Source organism: Mirounga leonina, unplaced genomic scaffold, assembly GCF_011800145.1.
Source record: "Mirounga leonina isolate KUSES-001 unplaced genomic scaffold, KU_Mleo_1.0 Mir_165, whole genome shotgun sequence".
In the NCBI taxonomy this organism is placed as follows: Eukaryota; Metazoa; Chordata; class Mammalia; order Carnivora; family Phocidae; genus Mirounga; species Mirounga leonina.
The window spans coordinates 54,148,761-54,174,982 of NW_023270415.1; the positions used below are offsets into that span (position 1 = coordinate 54,148,761).

General features: G+C 34.4%; 1 protein-coding gene and 1 pseudogene across 1 annotated transcript in view; one reads left to right on the forward strand and one right to left on the reverse strand.

Moving 5' to 3' along the window:
* The window catches only part of PKHD1L1 (PKHD1 like 1), a 151,106-nt gene that overhangs the window by 34,697 nt on the left and 90,187 nt on the right, over positions 1–26,222 (forward strand). The window contains exons 16-32 of the mRNA XM_035011768.1: positions 114–249; positions 1,036–1,179; positions 3,146–3,303; positions 4,256–4,369; positions 5,091–5,240; positions 6,311–6,435; positions 8,865–9,028; positions 10,250–10,422; positions 13,757–13,904; positions 14,448–14,602; positions 16,479–16,601; positions 17,498–17,603; positions 20,309–20,419; positions 21,510–21,674; positions 22,639–22,760; positions 24,339–24,471; positions 24,955–25,150. Coding sequence (XP_034867659.1) covers positions 114–249; positions 1,036–1,179; positions 3,146–3,303; positions 4,256–4,369; positions 5,091–5,240; positions 6,311–6,435; positions 8,865–9,028; positions 10,250–10,422; positions 13,757–13,904; positions 14,448–14,602; positions 16,479–16,601; positions 17,498–17,603; positions 20,309–20,419; positions 21,510–21,674; positions 22,639–22,760; positions 24,339–24,471; positions 24,955–25,150 — 2,423 coding nt within the window. The remainder of the gene's footprint in view (positions 1–113; positions 250–1,035; positions 1,180–3,145; positions 3,304–4,255; positions 4,370–5,090; positions 5,241–6,310; positions 6,436–8,864; positions 9,029–10,249; positions 10,423–13,756; positions 13,905–14,447; positions 14,603–16,478; positions 16,602–17,497; positions 17,604–20,308; positions 20,420–21,509; positions 21,675–22,638; positions 22,761–24,338; positions 24,472–24,954; positions 25,151–26,222) is intronic.
* On the reverse strand, positions 9,469–9,585 carry LOC118015498 (annotated as a pseudogene).

Sequence of the window (26,222 nt, forward strand, 5' to 3'; positions counted from 1 at the left end):
ATTTACAGTAAAATAGAGCAATCAAGAGGCATTGAGTGGTTAACTATCATGCTTTTAAAATGTATTTTTCTATACAGTAAAGCTATGTTTTGTTTTTTTTAATTGGGAAACAGGTTATAACATTGGAAAACTGGGAAACATCTAGTGCAACTAATGAAGTTCAGAGGATCACGGTAACCAGCCCGTGCGTGGAAGCTAATTCGTGTTCACGCTACCAATATAGATTAATCTATAACATGGAAAAAACTGGTAAGTTGAAATAACAAAGGAGATTTTATTTCTCTTCATTTATAAATGAAATGAGTCACTTTCATGTAAGCTCTAGTCAAATTCTACTGTCTGGAAAATATCATTTTAATAGTATGCTAGACAAAAAAGCTAAAAATATATTGTGAAGAAAAACCTTTAGACTTCTAGGGATAAAAAATGGCATCAGTAAAAACAACTTCCTGGTATATGATATCATTTTCTTGTATAAGGATCATGATAAATGTATATTTAAGTGCACATAAGGAATTTATATATCTGTGACTCACAGGTGTAAGTTAAGATAGTAAGAATTAAATTCACCATTACAGAGAAGTAAACATTTCTTCCAATTTCTTCTTCAAATTAAGTGATAAAGCTATGAGACGCTAATTTATCTGTTAACAAAGACATTGCATCTCTATATTTTATAATAAACTGAAAATATAATTTTTGCTATTTCCATTAATTGTTTCAATAAGTAAATATTGATAGGTACTTACTGTTTTCCAAACACAGTACTTATTACTATGGGAATAAAAAAAATAAAATGTAATCTTGCTCTTCAAGAGATCAAAATCCAATTAAGTAGTCATTATTATTGAACTTGAATTAGTTTCAAAACAGTTTCATTAAGTGATAACATATGATACAGACTATAGGTGCCTTAAAAAATTCAAATATAAAACATCAGTGCTGGCTATGGTAGTGCAAAAAGATTTTTTAACTCTTTTTTTTTTTAATTAAAGTCTCTAATCATTTGACTTTTTTTTTTTTTTTATCCAAAAGTCTTGCTACCTGGAGATGCTTCTGACTTCATACTGCAATCAGCTTTAAATGACCTCTGGTCTATAAAACCAGATACAGTTCAAGTAGTAAGAACACAAAACCCCCAAAGCTATGTTTACATGGTAATTTTTATATCAACTCGAGGTAAGCATGTATATCATTTTGTACTTCTGTTAGGATTTTTTAAGAAACAAACTTGTGTCCTGTACAACTCCACTGAAAAAGGTAAAAACTCCATAAAAATGACAGGGGAAAAGAAGTGGATTCATAGCCTGGATTAATTTTAGGAGAAATAAAAATCGAACGGTTAATTTTTTCTATTGTAATTAAAACTTGAATTGTATTTTAAGTATTATACAACTTCAGTGCATGGGAAATATACTATGTATACTACAGATGCCCTATCTGGATAATAGCCTACTTTAATTTAGCAAAAATTAGTGAAGGTGTGAATTCTGGAACTAAAGTTTAAGTACTCAGTATTTCTCAGGAGACACTAGTCTGGCCAGATCTTGCCTGATGAAAGGATTCTGTGGTCACATCTACATGGGAAGCTGCATACTCCAGCTTCTTCTTCTTCTTGAAGATTGACAGAGCTCCTTAATATTAGTATCCATGGACTCTGAAAAACAAATTGAGGATTCTAGAGATGGGGGGGATGGCTTAGCCTGGTGATGGGTATTAAAGAGGGCATGCACATATTGAATGGAGCACTGGGTGTTATACGCCAACAATGAATCATGGAACACTACATCAAAAACTAATGATGTAATGTATGGTGATTAACATAACATAATAAAATTTTTTTAAAAATCCCCGAGGAGTCCTACAGTGAGAAAACAAACATACAAAAACAAAAACTGACAGAAAACATTTCACCTGTGTTTAATACAGCATTTTCCAAAATTATTTGACCACTCTCCTTTTCAAGTGATAGCTATTAACTTCCTGAAAATGTTTTACATTTTTAGGTCTTAAAAGCCAAGTGTCACAACCAAGTTTAGTATTTGGCCTATCTAGCTCAAAAATAGGTCCCTCAATATGTTTTGTTTTGTTTTGTTTTACTTTGGGCAATCAATATTTTCCAATTCATGTAAGTAAAATATTACTTCATTGTTTATGTCTCATTTTATACAATTGTTAATTTGATTGTTGAGTGGAGGGCAAAGAATTTTATTTAATATGAATTGAAGTTCTAAAAATTTCCCAAAGGTTAGATTTTCAGAATGCTGCATAAATGAAGATATGATTATCCATGTTCTCCCAGAAACATATCTACAGTTTAGAGAGAAATTTTAAGGCTTCAGCAGCAACCTTAAGAAATATGGTACTGGGGTGCCTGGGTGGCTCAGTCGTTAAGCATCTGCCTTCGGCTCAGGTCATGATCCCAGGGTCCTGGGATTGAGCCCCGCATTGGGCTCCCAGCTCTGCGGGAAGCCTGCTTCTCCCTCTCCCACTCCCCCTGCTTGTGTTCCCTCTCTCACTGTGTCTCTCTCTGTCAAATAAAAAAAAAAAAGAAATATGGTACCAAAATCATAACTGGGCAAATTCTAGGACATTATCCAACAGAGAAGGTCAGTGGGATTCCACTGTTAAAGCATCTTCCCAAAGCAGAGATACATCTGAGGACAAGCCCTTATTGTTTTCAAAGTGAGATTGTATAAACAGGCCACATAGGCCTGGGACTACTTTCTGGAATTCAGCTTTGTGCTGTATTCATGTTTAAAGAAAATAGCAATATCTCAGCCTAGCCCTTTAGACTACGATAATGGTACTGGAACAAAACTAAAAGAATTTTTGGAATATCCCACTGCCTGCCCATTGATCTTTACCTCATGGTCCCAATACCTCCTTCTGTTTATCTCATAATCCTTTCTTTTAAGCCATGGAAACTGAACCTTAAATGAATAGCACTTTATTTGCTGTTTTGCTATTTCTGTTACAGTTAAATCTGCTCAAATTCAAAGATCCACATCTTCCCCATTCATCCTTTTTTTTGGTGATAATACAACTAAATAAAACTCATTTTATTTACTTTAAGTGTCTATTATGGATAAGTTGGTATTTTATTAATTACCATCTTGAAATTCTGTTTGGTACTTCATTGCAGGAGACTTTGATCTGCTTGGTTATGAAGTGTTTGAAGGGGACAACATCACACTGAATATTACAGAACAAATCAAAGGAAAACCCAGTTTGGACACATTCACACTGAACTGGGATGGGATCACTTCTAAGCCTCTGACCGCATGGTCATCAGAAGCTGAAGTATGCTCTTTGTTAACAATTTCTTAAGTAGAAAGCTATTTAAACATCACCTTTCTATTAAAAAAACCCCCAAAACTCCCATACTTTAAGGAGTGGTAATATGCTCTTTCACTTGGCATGGTGGGTTGGAGCCAACCCATAAAGAGCAGAGAAGGGAGGAAATAGAGGGTTTGGAAGGGAGTTCTTAGAACTGTGTCAACAGGATCCAGTGTATCTTTGTAGGGGGCAGCTGTTCCTGGAGAAAGAATGTTTGCTTGGGAGTTACTGGATTTTGACAACTACCTGCACAATGAGTTTAAGTTAATATTTGTTTGATGATTAAAGATCTTATATTATTTCCTTAATTCTAAACATTATATCTGTGCTTTGCCAGAGAAGTAGATGTGGAAATTACAGGAGAACTTGTGAATGTGTACCAATTCCTGAATAATCCAAAATGATTTATTATTTTTAAATAAGCATAAATACATAGTGTAAACAAAAGCATAAACCAAAGAGACTACCATAGTATCTGAATTTCTTCTTTTGAAAAACAGAATGCATTAGAGTGTATAGTTCTTTCCAGTTAATTTTGAGTTAATTAAGAAAACTATTCATTTGGAGCCTGTTTAATTGGGTGCTAATTCATTTAGGTTCACCTCATTGCCTTCTTTTAAAAAACTGCTAAACAAATATGTCTGCCTTATGTAACAACTGTGTAAGTTAATATTACCCAATTGGATGTAACTATTGTCATTCTAAAATAAAACTCTTGAAAAAGTCATTGGACACTAAAATTATTACAAATGAGCTTAAAAATATTTAGGAAATGATCTCATAATGATGGCTAAAGTATGGGAATTATATTATGCAAATGTTTTATTATAACTAATGAGTGAAATTAGTGGTAGAATTATGAATGTTCTAACTATTCATGAAAAAGAAGTTACTAAAGCTCATATTGTTAATTTAGTTTCAGGCAGCCGTGGAAGAAATGGTTACCGCCAAGTGTCCACCACAAATTGCAAATTTTGAAGAAGGATTTGTTGTGAAATACTTTAGAGATTATGAAACTGATTTTAACCTGGTATGGAATGTTAAATGAACTGAAACTGGCTCAATAAGAATTCACATAAATGCTTGTAATTTTGTGATTTTCTTTGTACTAGCACTAATTCCTATTGTCAAATTGCAAAAATAATTTTGTTATACATTTATTGATAAGGTCTGTTTTAGCATCTCCCTGCATCATAATGTGATTCATTTGTGAAAGCAGCACTTCCACCACATATGAATTTTCTTGATCAAGGGAAAGTAGACAAGATGGACAAATGTAAGATCTATAGGGTATTTTATTTGTTTTCTTTACTTGGATGCGGAGTATATCCTGTTTTCTCATTGGCTTCAGAGAATGCAATTTGTAGTAAGGCATTATATAATAAATTGCTTCCCTTGAAACGTGAAGATTCAACAAACAGACAAACAAACAAAAACCTGGCACACAGTGACCACTGAGTAAATATTTGTGGAAGGAATGAATAAATATCCTTAAGAGTTCATGATATAAGGAGAAAGATGAGATTTAGGAAATAGTCAAATACAGGTACAAGGGATTATATGATTATGGAGCCAAAGGAGTGATAACAGAATGGGAGCTCTAGAGTTTCAAAGAGAGAGAATGTTTCAAGTTAAAGTACCGTGGGAAGCAATGGATCCAAGTTGGAACTTGAACGACTTAGGTGGAGATGTGGGGGAATAAAGCAGGACCGTAAAGCATGTTTTCATTTGAAATATTATTGTTTCTGTAGGAACATGTTAACAGAGGGAAGAAGACAGCTGAAACTGATGCTTACTGTGGTCGGTATTCCCTGAAAAGCCCAGCTGTTCTTTTTGACTCAGCAGATGTTAAACCAAACAGACTACCATATGGAGACATTTTATTATTTCCTTATAATCAGGTAAGGGTGATTTGCTAATTTAATCTGTAAAATACCTTGGTAATAAAATTTCATGAAATTTTAAGACAGGGAAAAGTGTCATGTGAAATCATGTCACATTGGACAGGTACTGTGGTTCACATTCTAGTACTTGTGATTTCCTCTTCTGTTTGTTCTCAAAAAAAGAAATTTAAAAAATATGTAGTATCATGCACATGTATTCTGCTTTATCTTATAATTTCAGAGAAAACTATTTGCACATAAATTTGAATACTAAGATCATTATAAATATATTCTCTCTTCAATATTCCTTCATTTATTAAGAAGAAACAAAAATGGATAGCCATCATAGAGTGATCTTGGGTATCCAATCAAGGAAACGTGAAGGAAAAGCCTGAGCAGAGATGGTAGCTTTAGGATAGGTATTTAAGACTGGAAATCATAGTCTTGCTTACCCTTTTTCTTGTTTTAAAATTCTCAAATTGTGATGCATGTTCTCAAGTTCTAAGTTCTTTTGTTTTGTTTTCACATTGCAAAAATTTTATTTGGAAAAGATCTTTAAAGCTCAAGTTCTAAGTTCTGAGTATATTTGGTATGCTTAAGATGTTATAGACCGTTAAAATTGGTATTTAATTACTATTTTACAGTGACATCTCCACCTCTAAATGCTCAGCTACCATTCACATCCCAATTAATCTACTTGAGGGTTTATCTTCTCTCTGTGGGTGATGAGCTTTTAAATTCACTGGAGATAGAGTTCAGTTAGAGCTGGATTTAGATTTTACATTGCTCCATGACTATAGGCAGTGGATTATTTCCATTTTTAAGGAAACCATATCTAAGAAAACATTAAAGAATTAATCATTAATTGTAAGGTCACTTCAACTCCACTTCCTCTTCTAGAAAATCTTCCCCGATTCTTCTGTACCTAATTGGCTGAAATTAATTATTCTTTCTCTGTGTTCTGAAACATTTTGTACAGAAAATTCTCAATATTTATTTATTGGATTAGGTTGAATTGATTTGAATTGCTATAAAACAACTTAAAGGTAAGATATTATTATTGATTTCTTTTTTAATTTCCTGTGTAGTTATGTTTGGCATACAAAGGATTCCTGGCAAATTATATTGCTCTGAAATTCCAATACCAAGACAGAAGCAAGTTTACTAGAAGCAATGATATACAATTTACATATAATTTTACTAATGGAAACAAGTAAGTTATGCTATGAATTTAAAACTTAACTTACACTATAGTATATAAACTGAATGTAAAACAAACCCACTTTTTGTTTGGTTTTTTTTTCACTTTTTTGTTAGTTTTTGAAAAATCACGTGTACCGTAGATCTGACTGAAGTTTTCCTGTCTTCTACAGAAGCATCCTAACAGAAAAAGTTGTGCCAAAAATAAATCTATAGATTGTGAAAATAAAAGTTGGTCTAGTGTTATCACCCATAACCATTTAAAAGATAAAAGAATGGTAAATTTTATAATTTAAATCATGTATTATTAAATCTAATAATGTTCCTACTTACTGAAGGAAGGTAGAAAGAGACTGCCTTATCACAGTATTGTCATTAGACTTTGATCCCTGCAAAGAAGGTGCTAAGTGAGAGTGGAGGAGATACAATATTTCAACGAATATTCCAAAATTAAGGGAGAAAAGACACTTTTTAATGCTTGGTTTGCCAAAAGTCAGACACATAGAAATGCAAGTACAAACTATAAGGGGAGAAACTAAATAATCCTAGAGAAAGCTCCTTAACGATTATAATTGCCATAGCCTCAAGCACAATTTAGTTCTGCATAATTATGTTTTAATTTTTATTAATTGTTGTATCTTCTGAAATTTATGTCAATCCACTTTTGCATTTCCACATACAATACACACACAAATTTCACATACTATAAAAGTAATAATGAAGACACATTCACACACATAATACACTTTTTTATTTTAAAAAGTATTGCCCAGGTACATATTGCTATAACCATTCCCTGCATACCTGAATTGAACAGTAGAATCACAATTTGAGTTTTGAAGAGCACCACCTGCGTGCATTTCACTCCTCCACTGTAACAAGATTTGGGAACGTTTTCCAGACCTCGGTTCTTCCATGTTAGTTAAACCATCACTTTACCATATTGCTAAATAGGTTTTTCCTTTTAACTTGTAATGTATCTGCTGTGAGGTAATTTGAAGATGCACTACATTTGATAGAACTGATGGGCTTCCTTTACCCTAAATGCTACGAGATCTGTAAGCAATAATAGCATTATTTTTAAAGGAATAGGGTTCACTGGTTAAAACTATTGCCAGTCAAGGCAAAATAAAGTCTCCTGCTCCTATTGGGTATTTCTAGATCTGCTTTTATTTAAGTCAGACAGATCACCTAGATCAAATAGATGTGTTAGCATTAGATTATTTTCAGGACAGTCTTAGTGTTAGAAGTGCCATTTTCTCCCAAGAATCATTCTATAATCTTCCAAAAGCAGCGATGTTTGTAACTGTAAATCAAGTTTCAAAATCTGAAAAGTTAAATCTTATTTTCTTTTAGAAAACATTATTATCTATCCACAAAAGCCATGTGCTATTCACTTGAGTTTTGATACCATTGTATCAAATACATGCATTTGATGTATTTTGATACCATGTATTTTTATACCATTTGTAGTCTCCTTTTGTCTGATAAAGGGTTCTGTTCAGTAAACCAAATTTTCTAAGTAGTTTTAAACTTCAGAATTATATAATTAGAGTAGAATTCTGTTGAGGCCCTAAGTACTTTTTTCATATTTATTTAAAGAGCACTTTAACTTACTGTAGTTTTGTGTATAATTTTCTAAAAATGATACATCAGTTTATGCTAAGCTTTGATGCACTGAGGTGGATCCCATGATGAGTTTATAAACCATGAAGGAAATTAGAATAGAAGGTGCCCAAGCAAACTAGTCAGTTAATAACTACAGTAATAGCTGAGTAAAGATTATTGTTAAATTGTATTTAGTTATTTCCATGACAATATTTATCTCTTTGTTGCAAATTCTCATAGCTGAATTGCTTAATTGTAATTTATGGAATTCCAATGCAGTTAATATATAGTGCAAAATCTGAATCTAAATTACCCATTTAAGAGGTATTATATTATAAATCACGTAGCACTTTTTGTCACTTAGAACAGTGGACAGTGCAACTCCAGTGAGCTCTTTTGGGAGTAATAACAAGTTCCAGTTTTGCTTCTTAGTACTGAACTGAACTTACCGCTCTATCCCTCACATATTTTACTGAAATAGTTTACTTCATTCTGGCGCCTTGTTTTTATTTACATGCTCTACACCAAGGTGCATACTCCTTAGTTTACTTACCTATTGCAACAGAATATTTTATGTCCCTATGGCTACTGCCAAGTCTACAAATAAAAGAAAACCTGTACTTGCATGCAACATTAAATCTTTTACTACCAATTTAAGTTTCTGTCTGCGGTTTGTTGTTATGGCTGCTTTTCTGTGCTAATGAAGTATTCTTGATGGTCTTCTTGTGGGAAAAAACACTTTTACTCTTGAGATTTTAATGCTTTTTATAGTGGATTGGTTTACATTAAACATAACAACTGACCTACGCACCTAATTAAGCAACCATATTTCAGCTGGACCTATGCGTGCATAGACCTTCTGGACCTCATACAAACCAAATACACTGGGACAAATTTTTCTCTTCAGAGGATTGGTTTACAGAAAGTGTCAGAATCACAGTCCTTCTATGTAGATGCAGTATACATTGGACAGACATCTACAGTCTCGGCATGGGATGGTATGTTGTATCATTTCATATCTAGTTAAGCCTTCTAAATCTCTTGTAGTAAAATCTTATCATGGAAATGATTTATATCCCCTAATTCAGATAGAAACATTAGTCTCTAAATATTTATGACTCATTCTTTTATCTCAATATTATTATTTAAATCATATTATTTTTTATTCTAAGGATAAATGTACCCTTACTTTAAACTTTGTCATTATAGCAAGAATTAGTTTTAATGGTCCTGGATTCTGTTTACAGATATACAAACGGTGGCAAACATTTTCATTTTGCTTTGTTTGATTTTTGAGAAACTAACTATGAAGATATCTGTTCCTAAAAGGCAACTGTTGACTTTGACAAAAATTCAGCTATTTCCACGGACTTCATGGTGATAATTAATAATACTTAAATGAAGTATTCTGGTAGTCTAAGCATTGTTTTTTTAGTCATGTCAGTAGACCCAAATATATGAGCTGTGATAATAAAGTAATTAAAATTAAACTGTGATCTTTTAAAAAAAATCAACCTAATTCCACTTGATCTTAGCCAAAAGGCCGAGAAGCGATAAAAATCAACCTAATTCCAAACGGTCACCTTGAAAAGTGACGACTACCATTTTTCAGTGGAATTTTAGAATCCTTTCCTTTGGAAATATTTTCAAGTGCAAGGTCATGAGTCAACTGGTAACAAATTAAATGTTAACTATTTTAGAGTGTCTTCTTTTGAATCTGCTCTCACCAGGCCTACATTATGATTGGTGGAGCACATATATAAGATAGCTCACTTGTGCCCAGGTAAATGTAGTTCACTAAATAACATGCATTTAGCACCTATCATGTGGCAGGCACTGTGCTGGGTACTAAAGAAATTGCTGTGAACAAGACTGTCCTCCTGGTGCTGTCGTCATGGAGCCCACATCCTAGTGAGCACCACTTTCAGGAACCTAGAGCAGAGCAGAACTAACAGGTGCACAGAAGGCTACCTGGAACCCAGGGTCTGGTGACTTTTAAATATTTTCTTTTATCTGATGAGGCTTATATGTTGACAGACTTTAAAGCTTTATATTCTAGAAATAAAAGTTTACCAAGCTCCAAAATCTACTTGCCTTAAGATCTTTCCAAAATTTGATTCTACACAGCTTATTCCATGACATGGATATAATTTGAGGATTTTTCTTCTTAGCAGCAAAGTCCATGCAATTTTATTTCCCATTTATTCTATGTTCCTTAGAAATGCCAAAGAGAAGACTTCCAGCATTAGCAAGTAAAGGGATATTTTTAAAGCACTTTCAGGTGAATCACACCAAAATTAATGGATCAAGTATGACCAACCAATATTCTATCACCATGACTTCATATAATTGCAGTTATAATATACCCATGATGAGTGTGAGCTTTGGGCAGGTAAGCCTAGAATTTTACAAGTTACTATTTTCAGTTTATGGGAAATTAGCTTTGATTTAGTTTCTTACTTTTTTACATTTTTCTTTTACTTTTTACCCATTTGTCCCCAACAATAACATCTCGTATAACTATAGCATAATAGCACAACCAGGAAATTGATACTGATACAATCTACCGATCTTTTTTTTTTTTTTTTTAATTTATTCATGAAAGTCAGAGAGAGAGAGAGAGGCAGAGGCAGAGGGAGAGAAGCAGGCTCCCCGCCTAGCAGGGAGCCCGATGCGGGACTCGATCCCAGGACCCTGGGATCATGACCTGAGCCGAAGGCAGACGCTTAACCATCTGAGCCACCCAGGCGCCCCACAATCTACCGATCTTAATAAGATTTTACCAGTCTTACAGGTTTTCATTTGGGTGTATGTGTATATAGTGAATATATGTGTAGTTCTGTATATCTGACGACCATAAAACCGTTCCATTCCAAGGATCCCTTGTGCTGCTACCCTTTTATAGCCACAGCCAGCTTCCTCCCTCCTGTTCCCCCTTATCTGGCAAACACTACATCTCGTCATTTCAACAATGTTCTGTAAAATGGAATCAGATCTTACATAATCATACCAGTATATAGCCTTTTGAGATTGACGTTTTTTATTCAGCATATTACCTTTGAGATTCTTCCAAGTTGTTGTGCTTGGAATTAATACTTTGTTCATTTTGATTACTGAGTAGTAGCAAATGGTATGGATGTACCACAGTTGGTTTAACCACTTACTCATTGAAGGACATTTGAGTTGTTTCCAGGTTTTTGCTATTATGAATAAAGCTGCTGTGAATGTTTTATCTACAGGTTTTCTGTGACATAAAATTTTCATTTTTCCAGATTAATTGCCCAATGGTGCAAATATGAGGTCATGTGGTAAGGACATGTTTAGTTTTGTAAGAAACTACCGTATTCTTTTCCAAAGTGGCTGTACCATTTTACAATCCCACCAATGTTTGAATGATCAGTCTCTGCACAAACTTGCCAGCATTGACATGATCACTACTTTTTTAATGTTAGCCATTCTGATGGGTATGTACTGTAGCTCATTTTGGTGTTAGTTTGCCTTCCCTGATGGCTAATGATATTGAACACCCATATAACCTCTTCTGTGAAATGTTTCTTCATGTCTTTTGCACATTTTCCACTTGGGTTATTTACTTATTGTTTTTTAAAGCTCTTTTATATTCCAGATATGAGTCCTTTCTCAGATATGTGGTTTTGCAAATATTTTCTCTCAATGTGTACCTGGCCTTTTCGTCTTCTTTATAAGGTCTTTCACAGAATGAAAGTTTTTAGTTTTGATAAGATCCAGTTTATCAATTTTTTCTTCTATGAATGGTGCTTTTTGGTTTCAAGTTTAAGAAATTTTTGCTTAGCCCGAAGTCCTAAGTGTTTTTCTATTTTTCTCTGAAAGTTTTATAGCTGTCCATTTTATATTTAAGGCCATGATTCATTTTGAGTTAACTTTTGTAGAAGATGTGAAGTTTTAGGTCGATGTTCCCTTGTTTGCCTGTGGCTCTAAATGATCCAGCACCATTTAATGAAAAGGCTATTGTTTCTCAGTTGAATTACTTTTGCACCTTTGTCAAAAATCAGTTGGGCATATTTGTGGAGGCATATTTCTGTATTCTCTATTCTGTTCCTTTGCTCTGTGTGTTGATTCTCCCACCATTCTCCTTACTGTAGCTATATAGTAAGACAGCCCTGGATAGAGTGATTCCTCTTACTTTATTCTTGTGAAAAATTGTTTGAGCTATTCTAGGTGCTGTGTCTTTTCGTGTAGATTTTGGAATAAACTTGTGAATGTCTACAAAAATCTTGCTGTAGATTTTGGAATAAACTTGTGAATGTCTACAAAAATCTTGCTGGCATTTTGATAAGAATTGCATTAAACCTATACATTGTTTTGGAGAGAATTGACCCTTTTATTGGTCTTGCAATTCATGAACAGGGTATGTCTCCATTTATTAGATCTTCTTTGCTCTCTTTCATCAGCATATTTAGGTCTTCTTTGATTACTTCCACCAACATTTTCCAATTTTCAGGTCAGATCCTGTACCTGTTTTGTTACATTTATATGTATTTCTTTTTTTTTTTTTTTTTCTTGAAATAATTGTAAATGGCCTGTGTTGCTAATTTGGGTTTCTACATACTTGCTTTTGTATATAGCAATTATGTGATTGGTTTTTGTGTTGATCTTATATCCTGCAGCCTTGCTGAATTCCATGAATTTTTACAAAGTAAATGCCCTCACATAACCACTACCCAGATCAAGATAAAGAAAATCATTACCTCCCCAAGAGCCTTCCTTGTGCCTTCCCTTAGTCATTAGATTACTCACTCTTTACCCCTGGATAACCACTGTTTTGACTTCTACCACCAATAAATAATTTTGCTTGTTTTTAGTCTTCATATCAGTAAATAATACAGTATGTGCTCTTTTGCATCTAGCTCCTTTTATTTGCTATTGTGAGATTTATGTGTTGCATGAAGCGGCAGTTCATTCTTGGTCATTGCTTTACCATATTCCATGGTGTGACTATACTACAATTTAACCATCCTATTAGTGGACTTTTGCCTTATTTCCAGTTTGGTACTATTATGAATAAAGCTGCAATGAACATTCTTGCATATGTCTTTTGGCAGTTATGTTTATTCACTTCAGTGGGCAACTGAGGCTTACAGTTTTAAATTCCACAAGATACACAGACAACTGTGAGGGATCAGAAGCAGGAGACTATCATTTTCACTATTAGAGTTACAATCTATGAATTTTTAGAGCACGTGTTGCTTTTGTCAGTTGATTGGCACTCAACCTTAGGTTTTCCTGAGTCTGGATCAGTCTCTGTGCCGATTATATACTATTGTATATTGTTAGTTTTATAGTCCCCATATGCTATTTCTCCAAAAAGAACTTTAGTTTTCTGATAGCTAAGGCTTCATCTTGTGTTTCCCTGCCTCCCCACAGTGATTAGCACTGTACCTTGAATGGAATGCCTGTTCAATAAATATTTGTTCATTGAGTGATGGAGGGTACACTCTGAATTAATGAGGAATTACTGTGGTTCCAGCTTATTGCTGCCCAGATGACTGAGTTGACTTTGGCCTCATTATTGCAGCTATGTAGATATGGCCCGTGTTGATTTATGTGACTCTCCTTAATGTTCTGAAGGATCCTGAATACCTGAGCCCCATTTATGTCATGTCACAGGATTGTACAATAGGGAAATAGAAATCATGTTAGCCGTTCTTATGTTTAATCATTTTATCAATATTTATTTTGGAAATTAGATAATCACAAACGAGACAGAGAATGAGTCTGTTTACAGAGGAAATAATTGGCCAGGGGAGTCAAAGATTCGTATTCAAAGAATTCAAGCCGCGTCCCCACCTCTAAGTGGCAGTTTTGACATTCAAGCTTATGGACACATCCTCAAAGGTATATGACAAAAGTTCAGAACATTGGCATACATACATACATATATATATATATATATATATATACAGTGCTGATCTAGGCAATCATAATGAATATTTTGGTGTATTTCTTTCTAATATAATTTCTCTACATAATTTATATAGTTGAGATAATGTTAGTAATGTAAAACTAAATTATCCAGAACAAATTATATTTTCACTTATTCTTCATCGCCTCTCCATATATAATAGGTTATATTTCCAAAGGTTTGTTTTTCTTTTATATCCCTTGGCTTATAAGGTTATCTATAACGTTAATCAGTATTCAAAATAAAAATATTTGAGCCAAGGCTATAATCTGAGGTATATTACTCATGTAATTTTTGCTTCCAAGAGATACATAAATTCTTGGCATAAATGAGATACAAATTTCATTTTCACTATATTGAAGGAGGACAGTTGGCTTATAAGTGGTAATATACAGTACACATTTCCTGTATTTTAAGGGTGAAATTTATTTGTGAATTTTTCACTCTTCCTATTTCCTGTCCTTGTGTGAGTGCAGGCCTTCCTGCCATGGTGTCAGCTGTGGATTTACAATTTGCACTCCAGAGCGTGGAAGAAGTGGGCCGTGTCTCAGTGACACGTGAAGGAACCTGCGCTGGATACTCATGGAACATCAAGTGGAGAAGCACATGTGGAAAGCAGAATCTTCTACAGGTTCCCTCAGCTGGCTTGGTTTTTGTTCTCTTCTGGGTGTTGCTTGCTTATTTGCACCCTGCCTCATTTTTTTTTTCACCCTGCCTCATTTTTATAAGAATTTGAGGCTGCCTATACTTTTAAAAATGCGAACTATAGACTAAACATGAAAAAAAGGAAATTGAGGATAAGATTGTTCTCAATTAAGTTGACAAGATGTTCTCTTTTGTGGAGAATTGTTCTTGGTACTTTATTTGCTGTCCCCTCTGGAGAGAGTCCAGGAATATGTGTTAGAAGACCCTTGACAGGGGCAGGAAGAGGCCAGGCAATGCCAGTCTCAGAACTAAATCTGGGTCTACCTAATGGGGGGACCAAGTATAATCACCCTTGCTGTCTATAATTCTACCACCATCCACTAGAGCTGCATTCTGGGGACTTGGATGCTTTTCTGGTTATGAACTTTAAGTTCATAAGGGAGTCACATGTTAAGTTGCCATCTAATAACCTTTGCTTAGTTAGAGTGTGAAGGGGGCAGGGAACAGGGGTCAGGCCCAGAGTATGTGAAGGAGAGGCATCCAGAGGTGTCTGGGGGCTCAGATTATCAAACATTAAAAAGATGATGCTTTCCAGTGACAGAGAGAGAGAGTCTCTCTCATGCACCATTGGTGAGAAAGTCAATCAGTATGACCTTTTTAGGGGATTATGTAGTAGAGTCTGAATATAGATACCTCCTGATTTAGCAATCTCAGCTGTTTAACTCTATACTACCGAAATAATAACACAAATATGAAATGATATAGGCACAGAGGTAGTCACTGAAGCAGTATGTGTAATAGTAAAAACCTAGGAACCTATCCTCATCAGTAGAAGAATGCTTCCTAAAACGCCACAACCTTAGTGTGACTGCTGTGCAGCCACAGGGAGACCTGGATAGTCACCTGGAAAGATGTTCATGACATAAGGTGGAAAAAATACAGCCGTCTACTTGTGAAAACATTGTGGGGGAAAAAAAGAGAAAAAAAAAGGTATGTAAGTGTAGCATATAATGTACACACATAGGCTCTGGATGTGGAAAATAGTGAGTCATAAAGAAATGGAGGTTATTTAAGAAAATGCATGGTCTAAAATGAGAATTAGAAGATTCTGTAGCTGAGCAGCTCTAGTGACTGGTCTTCTTCTTGGTATCTCTGCTGGTGTCTGTGCACTTACCCCCCTCCTCTCTTCTGATCGGTCTCCTCTGCTTGCTCATCATTTCTGCTTCTCATCACCACTTCGGCATGCACAAGGCCCAGCATGGAGACTTCTATCTCTTTGTTAGCCGCTGTATATATCAGAAGCCTGCCATCTTGGCAGAGGGATTTTTGGAATGACCAAGTTGTACACACTGATTTGATTTGATTCATTTTTATTATTGGCCAAAAAATATAATTCCACGAGTGAGTGAAAAACCAGGATAATCAGGGGTGAAAATGCTGATTGAAAAAAGTTGACTTTCGGGTGGAAAGAGGAATAAATTGTTCAACTATTCAACAGTCATTTGTCAAAGCAGTCATATTCAGAAAAAGCACAGAATGTTCTGGGAAAATAAAATTTATTAAATTCATTTTCCTGAGACATATTTTACTCTAAAAATTCAGGTTAATTGTAGTCATTTAATTCAACTTGTAATTGATACAATCTATGGTAAGACAATAATCTTAGCATTTTATTGGGGGTAGATTATGCTCATTTGTGAAGAGGCTCCTTTTTCAAAAAATGTGACTAAAGTGTTTTCAAATGCTTTTTTTTTAAATCCTTGGCTTTTATTCACTTTCAACCTTGCTTAATTTTAAAAGAAAAACTAGTGTGGTCATATTTATCATAGCCTTTCTAGTAAAATAATTTTGTATAACAATAGATTAATGACTCCAATATTATTGGAGAAAAGGCTAATATGACAGTTACGAAGATAAAGGAAGGTGGCTTATTCAGACAACGCATACTTGGAGACCTACTTCGTACACCCAGCCAACAGCCACAGGTATTCTTGAAACTTTCCTCATAACATTTAACATAATTTTAAATGTGTAACTACTTTGTAATACATTAAAGACCAGTTAAACAGCAGGGATGATGTCTTTATTTTCATGTGAATATTTGGGTCAACAGTTGATCAACTCAATAATATTATTTTATGACTTTTGGGGAAATTATCATCCTTATGATAAAAGAGTGGATTTTTAAGCCTGTTAGAATTTGAAAATATATTCTTTCATTTAATCTTTATAGTCATTCTGTGAAGTAACTATTACTACTTTAATAATGAGAAAATTAATATATAAGGAGTTTAAATGACTTTCTCAAGAGCAACCTTTATTTTCCTTCATAGCACTACTCACCACTAGGGCATAATATGTATTTACTTTTTAAAAAAATTTATAGTCTTGGGGCGCCTGGGTGGCTCAGTCAGTTGAGCATCTGACTTTGGCTCAGGTCATGACCTCAGGGTCCTGGGATTGAGCCTCGCATTGGGCTCCCTCCTCAGCGGGGAGTTGGCTTGTCCCTCTCCCTCTCCCTTTGCCCCGCTCATGTTCTCTCTCTTGAGCTCTCTCTCTCAAATAAATAAATAAAATCTTAAAAAAAAATTTTTGATAGTCTTGTGCAACTGTCTGTCTCTTCCCCACCAGAGAAGAAATTGAGTGACAGCAGGGATGTCATCGTTTGTGTTTAATGTTGTATTACTGTATTTTAACATTTATAACTGTGCCTTTGCGTAGTAGGCACATTTGCTGAATGAATGAATGGTCAAGCAGAAGAAATACAAATGAGTAGATTAATTTTTATAAACACACAAGCAAACAAAAAAAATTCCATCATTTGTTTAAATCCTATGCATATTCTCCTTAGCCATGCTACCCCTGTTCTCTTTATTTGAAGGTTGAAGTCTATGTCAATGGAATTCCAGCTAAATGTTCGGGTGACTGTGGGTTTACGTGGGATCCCATGGCCACTCCATTAGTATGGGCCATAAACCCGTCTCAAGGTAATCTGCTTTTTAACTTGGAGTAGAGGGTGGAGGACAACTAACAAAACTGTATACTAATAATGATTTTTTAATATACTAGTTTCACCAACTCAAACATTTCTACATAGTTAAAAAAAATCTATCAGATCAGAAAGCTGTGAAAAGAGCATTTATTACTTATATTTGAAAAAAAAATCGTATTTGAAGTTGGACTCCCCAGTCTTCTACTTCTCCAGTTTCACCACGTTAGAATCAGTCTCTAAAATTTCACACTGATGAGGCATTTTCATGAAATTCTGCTTGCTGGGGTATTAACAGGAATCTTTGATCATATGAGACCACTTCTAGGAGATTTAGTACTACAACGCTGGTAATGAGACAGCTGCTGTTTAGTAAAAGAAAATAAGTAGGTCCTAGACCTGAGAACTGGAGAGAAAAAATATTGCCAAGATCTCAGTCTTGGGCGAAACATTGTACCATATCTTCATAATATGTTATTACTTTAAAAAAACGTGATTACACTTTGTGTCTGAACTCCCAAGTACTGAAGTAAACAGCAGGACTAAGGATTGTTCGGAGTGGCCTTTTGTTTCAGTCAGAAAGATAAGCTCAGGTGCTACCATCTCAGATTTAATCTTGGTGGCTAGTAGGAAAATTCATCTGCTAATTATGTATCAGGAGAAAAAAGGGAAATTTTAAAAACCACATCTTTGTGTTGAAAGAATATGTTCTTCAGACTTTTTTTTACAGTAATGATATTACTTTGGGACAATTCATGTCACAGGGGGTCAAAACCATCAAGGATAAGAATTTGATTAACTCTCATTTGGTTGTGGTCCTTTGGGGTATTTATATTTTTACATCTATCTTTGTATTTTGTAATGAATTTCCATTTTTATATGCACTTCCTGAAAAAAATTGTTTCTTAACAAAATAATTAATTATCTGAATTGCCTTTTGCCCTATTTTGATAAATTTAAAAATAAAGTATAAATATGCTGTAAAAAACACCTATATTCTCTTCATTGAAAATTAGCACTGTTAGCATTTTGTCATATTTACTTCCAATCATCAATTTAAGAAGGGAAATATTATAGGAATAGCTAAAGTCCTCTCGAGGCACAATCTCTGGTTCTAGTCCTTACAAATCTCCCTAGAGGCAGTCACAATAATTAATTTTGTGTGTATTCTTCTATGCCATTTTTAATACCTTTTGTATCTAACATGCAGATATGGTAATTTTGCCAGTTTTTTTAAGCTTATGAAAGAGATGTTGAAATGTAAATATCAGAGCTATTACACTGTAAATATCATTTGCATCTGACTTTTGTCATTCCAGCATTCATTTTGAGAAATAGTTATATGGTTTTATGTATGTCCAATTCATCATTTTAAAATACTTCATGAATATACCGATTTATTTTTTTCTCTATTGATGGACGTTTAGATTGTTTACAGTTTTTTGCTTTTACACATAACTGTATTGAACTTTGTTGCACAAATCTCCTATTGCATACATGCTAGATATGCCCAGAGACAGACTTGCTGGATAATAAACAAGCTTTTGTGTGTTCAGTTTATTAGATAACCAAATTGCTCTCCAGAGTTCCTGTACTTGCAGCAGGCATGAGAATGCCGTATTCCCCACATCCTTGTCAATACTTGGTATCATCAGCTTCCTAAGTTTGGTCAATTTGATGGGTGAAAGGGGTTATCTCATCATCATCTTAATTTGTCTGTTCCCTGAGGAGTAATGCATGTGAGCATCTTCTCATATGTTTCTCGGACATTTGGGTTATTTCTTCTGCAAATTGCTTGTTAACATCCTTTATTCATTTATCAGATTGTCTTTTTTCTGTTGCCTTATAGCTGTGTATTATATATTATGTTTACCAATCCTTTGCACATGTCTTCTCCCAGTATGTCACCTGCACTTTTAGTATCTTGCTTATGGAACCATTTCAATCACTGATTTAGTCCAATTTATTTATCTTTTCCTTTATGGTTAACCATGGCTTTTTAATCTTATTTAAGAAACCCATCTCTACATTAAAGTTAAGATGTTTGATTATGTTTTCTTCTAAAATTCTAGCGTTTCGCATTTTTCATTCTTAGCTATTTAAATCCATGTGGAATCCATGTTGTGTGTGATGTCATATAAGTAGGGTGACCGTATCATTTATCAATCAAATCTGGACACTAGAGTGAATGGAAAAACATTAAGTATAAGGTGCAGAGACAGTGGGTGTACTCTGGTAATATCTCTGGCACTTTAGGATGTGTGTCACCCTAGATAGAGGAATCTTATTTTATCACAAGTGGAAAGTGCCCACAACACATATTGTGCATGCAGTTCATCCTTTTCTCATGAATTTGTGCTAGCAATTCTGTCATTGTGAAAGTTACCATATAGAGGTGACTGTTTAATTTGTTTGTCATAACAGCAATTTTCCTTTCCTTATGTCATTCTATACTGCAGTCAGATGATTCTTCTGCTAATCCCTATCAACATAGATTTAAAACATGAAACAATGTAGAGGAATTCAGTGGAAAAAAATTACCATTGGGAAATATGTGTCTTTTTTCCCTGCTTGCTTATAGGCTTATTGTTTATAGTCTTTAGAAGATAGGCTTATTTTTCTCTGCAAAGCATTTGATTTTATAACAACAGATTCTGTGTTTTTTTTCATATTAATATTGTTGTTTAAAATCATCATTTTCAGGGACCTATGAAGAAAGCACAATTCTAACCATATCAGGCTCTGGATTTTCTCCCAATTCAACTATATCAGTCTCAGTTGGACCAATGGATTGCTCTCTTCTTTCTGTGGTTGGTAGGTTCTTTGTAAAATTATTATTATTACAGCTAATTGTTTTTCTCTAAGAGAAAGTAGACTCAAAGAGCAGTATTAGGATAATACTTCTCCTATAGAGTATGCTATGGGGGCATGAAATTGGCAAACTTCTCTGGATAAATGCACTTTTTAATCTTTGCTTATGACCACAAACTAATTCTTTTAGTATTGTACAGTGTCTTTATCCCATAACAGTTAATTTTTGTTCCTTTCCCCTCATAAAGTGATTATATAAAAGCTCTCCTTCTTTGGTATGTTTCTGGGACACAAAAATATATAAGCTGCTACTCTGGTATTCCATGGTCCTTTCTGCCCATGCTTTGACAATGTCACATTAGTAATGCAGAAAAAGGACATGGCCATCTTCCCTGACTTCTAGTCCAACAAAATCTCTATCCATTAACACAGAATTTCAAGATTATTCACATTTTCTACTCTTGAAAAAGTGAAAACCATGATTATTTATTTCCCTAAAAATTATCTTTCATAATCCTAGGTATTTTCTTTAACTTTAATTACATAAGCAAATTCACCTTCCATATAGTTAAGTTGTTTTTAATTTAGATATCTGTGCATTCTTGAGATCTAAGTCAATAATGCACTTGTAATATAAATGTACATATACTGTTCTAAATAAAGTGTGAAGGATAGGTTTTCATTTAGGTTTTGATCACCTTTCTTGATGAAACCTGATATTTTACTTAGTTTTGGACATAAATCATGTATTGAACCAACATTTTTAGAATTATTGATATAAATGATTTTACAGATTAGGACTTTTAAATTATTATTACAATAACCTTTTTTGTTTTTGGCCACAGTAGAAGTCAGGAGCAAATCATTCACTTTGCTTTTATTATTTTTTCACCTAGCTTTTTTCTAACAGTGTCTGATTCATAACGTCAGGTAGGTTGTAAAGACTTTCGTCCCATTAAGGGACGTATTCCTTAGATACATTTCTTGGGGTATAAAAATGAAGGCCAATGTTTATATTTACAAATATAAAATTTCAGTAATTTTATCTTACAAACATATTTAATTTATCATGCTTTTCTTTTTTAATCACCAGAAAATGAGATCAAGTGCCAGATTCTGAATGGAAGTTCTGGCCATTTCCCAGTTGCTGTGTCCATAGCTGATGTTGGACTAGCACGGAATGTAGAGGGTCAGACATTCCATTTCATGTATCAGAATCGGATCTCACACATCTGGCCTGCTTCTGGCAGCCTGGCAGGTAATAGTTAATTGTTCTAAACAAAGAAAATTGCATCCATTTCTGTCATGTCATTGTACTGTTTCTAGAACAGGGTGGAGGGAGAAGAACCCCAAGCTCCCTCAGAGAGAACAAAGGAGACTCCCCTTTTGGAAGGCACAGTGATTAAGTGGCTGACTAATTCTTTTGTTTCTTATGATGCACAAGTGAGGGCGACTGCTTATACTTACATCTTAAGTTATTGAATTAATATCATCAATTATTACATGTTTCTATAACAAGCTCATCAATTATGTCAAGATAAGATTTATTAGTTATTATTCTGCTTACAAGCTGCTCCATTTGTAACCATGGTCTCAGTGGAGCTACTTGACCCAGAAAAAGTTCCAGGAACAAATCGGAGAAAGGAAGGCTGATGCAGAAAATGGAGAGAAAATAACACATTTTTCCTGTGCTGCTTCATTTCCTTTGCCTTGGTTTGACCGTGCTCGGTTTTGGATTTTTGCTTTGGTCTTGATCTTTTCGGTGTGTTTTGTGTTTTTATTTTAATTTTATTTTTGTTTTGTTGGGATTTTTTTCTTAGTTCCTTTTACTTAGAGATAGTAAAATCTGAGATTTGGGAAGAGTCTTCATTCACTTTCATTCCCACCCACAGAATGGTTGAGCATATGGAAACAGCATAATTTCTCTTTAGGATGAAGAGGACTATATGGAAAATAGTTGCTGCTAGTGATGCCCCAAAGCAAAGGGTTGTTCCAAATCTGTTATTTCATGAAATCACTTAGCCCAGTTGCTTTATGGTTCCAGACTTCAGAGCTCTGGTTCCCAGATGGGATGGTGATTATATGCATCTCAGATCTGGTCCTTGATTATTTGCCAGCCCATCTCTTTGCCAGCCTAACTCTTGAATGATGAGTTAAATTCTTGCCAAAGTTTCCTTTTGTTATTGTCGATCTATTATTGTTATTGTTGTTTCCCTTTGAAGGTGGTACTCTTCTGAGTGTATCTGGATTTGGCTTTAATGAAAATTCAAAGGTATTAGTTGGAAATGAAACCTGCAATGTGATTGAAGGGGATTTGAATAAGATAACCTGCAGAACACCAAAAGTAAGGCATCTGATTTCAGTCATTTTTTTTTCCTAAAAACTTCTGAACATCTTAGTAGATTAAACAAGTGACATTTTTACCTAGAAACTGTGGCATTACGGTGTTGTTCTATACAATTATTTCTCCAACATCTCTCTGCTAAGATCCAAATATGAAGCATTATATCCACATTCTAGATACTCACCATTTAGAAAGACAGACACATAAACCAGTGTTAAACCGTGTGTTCCACTTGAAATAATAGAAATAGATACAAAGTAAAAATAAAATATAGTGACGAGAGGCTGAGAAAGAGTTTCACAGAAAAATTGATGGCCTATCAGAACTTGAAGGATGAATGAGAGTTGACCAGGTAAATGCCAGGATGAAAACATTCAGTACTAACAGTTTAAAAAAAATTCAGAGAAGCAAATCTAGACATTTTTTATTTCTCAAAAAAGAATTTATGTCTTAAATGTGTTAAAGTTTCATTTTGTCAACAATAAATAAATAAAGCAAATACAAAAAAAACCGTGAAATTTCTCATGCAATATTGTATCTTAGCACCAATCGTTGTTCTTTATCTTAAAAAATAGTGTCTAGATTTAAACCAAGACTCTTGTTTGCTTATTATGTGCAAAAGGATGCTGAATCCAGTAAGTAACATTAAAAAAAATTGAGCAGACTCAGTGTGGGTATTATGTAGTTGAAATCTGTAGGAAAAGTAAATTTGAACACGTGTTGGACCAAATGATGATGAAAATCTGGAGGATATGGTAAACAAAAACTGTGTTTAAATTATGTCATTCACTTAAATGCTGAGTGCACATTAAGCAAATACTACATTCTGGAAAAGCGTTTTTTCCTAATTGGGAAGTGTGTAGATATTCTATCAGTGAAAGCGCCAAACATTTTTCTTAGGGATCCAAGTGTCTTAGTCTCCAATTCTGAAACTAGGTCAGCAAAAAGATATAATAATGTGATTTGTCAGGGAAGAGGAATAAAAAATTACATTTGAGTATGTTTTAAGAACAAAATGTCAAAACTTTTAGCACCTTTGCTTTATCAATTTAAAAGAGTCACTTGTCCAGGGGCGGGCATCTGGGTGGCTCAGTCGGTTAAGTGTCTGCCTTCAGCTCAGGTCATGATCCAGGGTCCTGGGATCGAGCCCCCTGCTTGGGGCTCCCAGCTCAGTGAGGAGCCTGCTTCTCCTTCTCCCTCTGCCCCTCCCCCTGCTCCTGCTCTCTCTCTCTCAAATAAATAAAATCTTTTAAAAATTTTTTAAAAATAAGAGTCACTTGTCCAGAGCATCTTAACTATATTGCAGAGTCCTTAGGAGTCCAATAATTAATATGCATTTAAATTGGTCATAAACGTCCTCAAAACTACTATATCATATACCTTTATCTAAAAAATTAAAACATGTAGCCTACATTGGATACCACAGCTTTCTAAATATCTGAAAAATGATTCTGATTCATGACTTTGAAACCAAACATCTTCAGCAGTTTATTTTGAATAATTCTATTTGTTTTTAGCCACTGGATTTCTTTATCTCAACATTTAATATTTTCTAATTTTTTTTCCTTCTTATTTCAGAGAATTGAGGGTACAGTTGATATTTCAGTTATTACCAATGGATTTCAAGCCACAGCAAAGGATGCTTATAGTTATAATTGTTTACAGACTCCAGTTATAACTGATTTTAGTCCAAAAGTACGAACGATACAAGGTAAGAAAAATTTCAATAAGATCAGTCATTTGACATATATGTAAGATATATGTAAGATAAACATGTATATGTAAGATATATATACATCACATAGATAAATGTGAACTATTTGTAGAAAGGTTTTTGAAGCATAGTTTCTTCTGCAGTTGTTTCTTAAAGCAAACCAGGCACAAGTTTTTTTTTAAGCATACATTAGTCTATTTATTATTTCACTTTGAACATGTGTAATAAGGAGAAAAATGTTAAGTTTTTTAGAAAGTACTTTGCCATCTTTTTTTCCTGTGAAACAATTAAAAATGAATTTTATCTCTACATGGCAGCTATCAATTCTTTCACTGATTTCTCTTTTGCCTCTGCAAGCATTAGGATTTCCTAAATCCAACAAAAGATAAGAAATGAGTTAGTTTATTTAATATGCAAATTTTATGCCATATAATAAGTTGAATCTTCTTGTAAAAGTTTTATTCTCTTTTAAAATAATAGGAGAAGTTAATTTAACAATTAAGGGTTATAACTTTGGAAATGAAATCACACAAAACGTGGAGGTATATGTTGGAGGAAAACCCTGTCAGATTTTTCAGTGGAACTTCACAGATATTAGATGTCTTTTGCCCAAGTTGTCTCCTGGAAAACATGATATCTATGTAGAAGTCAGAAACTGGGGCTTTGCATCAACAAGGTACAGTAATGTCCATAAACTTGAGGAGTTGTGGAATACATGGGGCCAATGGTTTGGGGGTAAGAAAAGAAATAACCATTAACTTTATAATATTTCAGTTGCTTTTTTCACCTATCTACATCTCCTTTTGCAAAGTGTTCTGAGAATATCTCATACAGTGCAATCTGTGCTTATTTTTGAGGCCAATACCATTCAGGTTAGGTTGTAAGATTCTCTGTGGAACTAGGTTTATGTATATATCACATATTTTTCATTCTGGAAATACTTATCAAGCAGTTAGTAAGGGCCAGTCGCTTGCTCAGTGCTGGATTCACCGTGGAGAATAAGAGGGACATGTCCTCCACTCTTAGTAGTGCCCACAGTTTTGTTGGGGAGGCAGATTTCAAACAGAAGATTACATCAATAACTTAATTATAAGTGTGAAAAAGGCTATGAGTAAGAGGTAGCAGGTCTGTAAGAGCATATAATAGAGAGCACTAACTTTTCCTGAGGGACAGGAAAGCATTCTCTAAAAGGTGACAATTAAGCCAAGAAATGGGTAGGAGTTGCCCATAAAGGAGAGGAGGACAGAATCCTTCTCCAGCTATTTCCTTTAGGTTACTATTAGTATTTTCTTCCCGGAAGCTGTTTGTTAAAATTTTAGTAAAATTTTCGTTCTGGCATAAGAAAAGTATGGGTTTAGAATACTTAGAAAAAGAGGAAACTGAAATAGAGGGATTTGAAAAAAAAAAAGGAAGATACACCTGATGTCAGAATAGGAGAGATTATTGCAGCAGAATTTTGAGGTAAAGGAGGATAAGCAAGAGTAAATATGAACCCCAGAACTACATCCCCTCTTCAATTCACATGGCAGAGTTCACATAGGTTCCAGAAGAGCTGCTGGTTTGTGCTTTGGCATGAGGGAGATAATGAGCAGAATTGACAGCCTACAAAACTGGTTATTTCAGTGACAGTTCAAGAAATATGAATTCAGTTATGCTGAGGAAGTGAACTAAAAGTTAACACAAAGACTCATTTTCCTCATGGCGAGAGCTGGGATGTAGGAGTCTCCTCTAAATACCAGGTCAGAAAA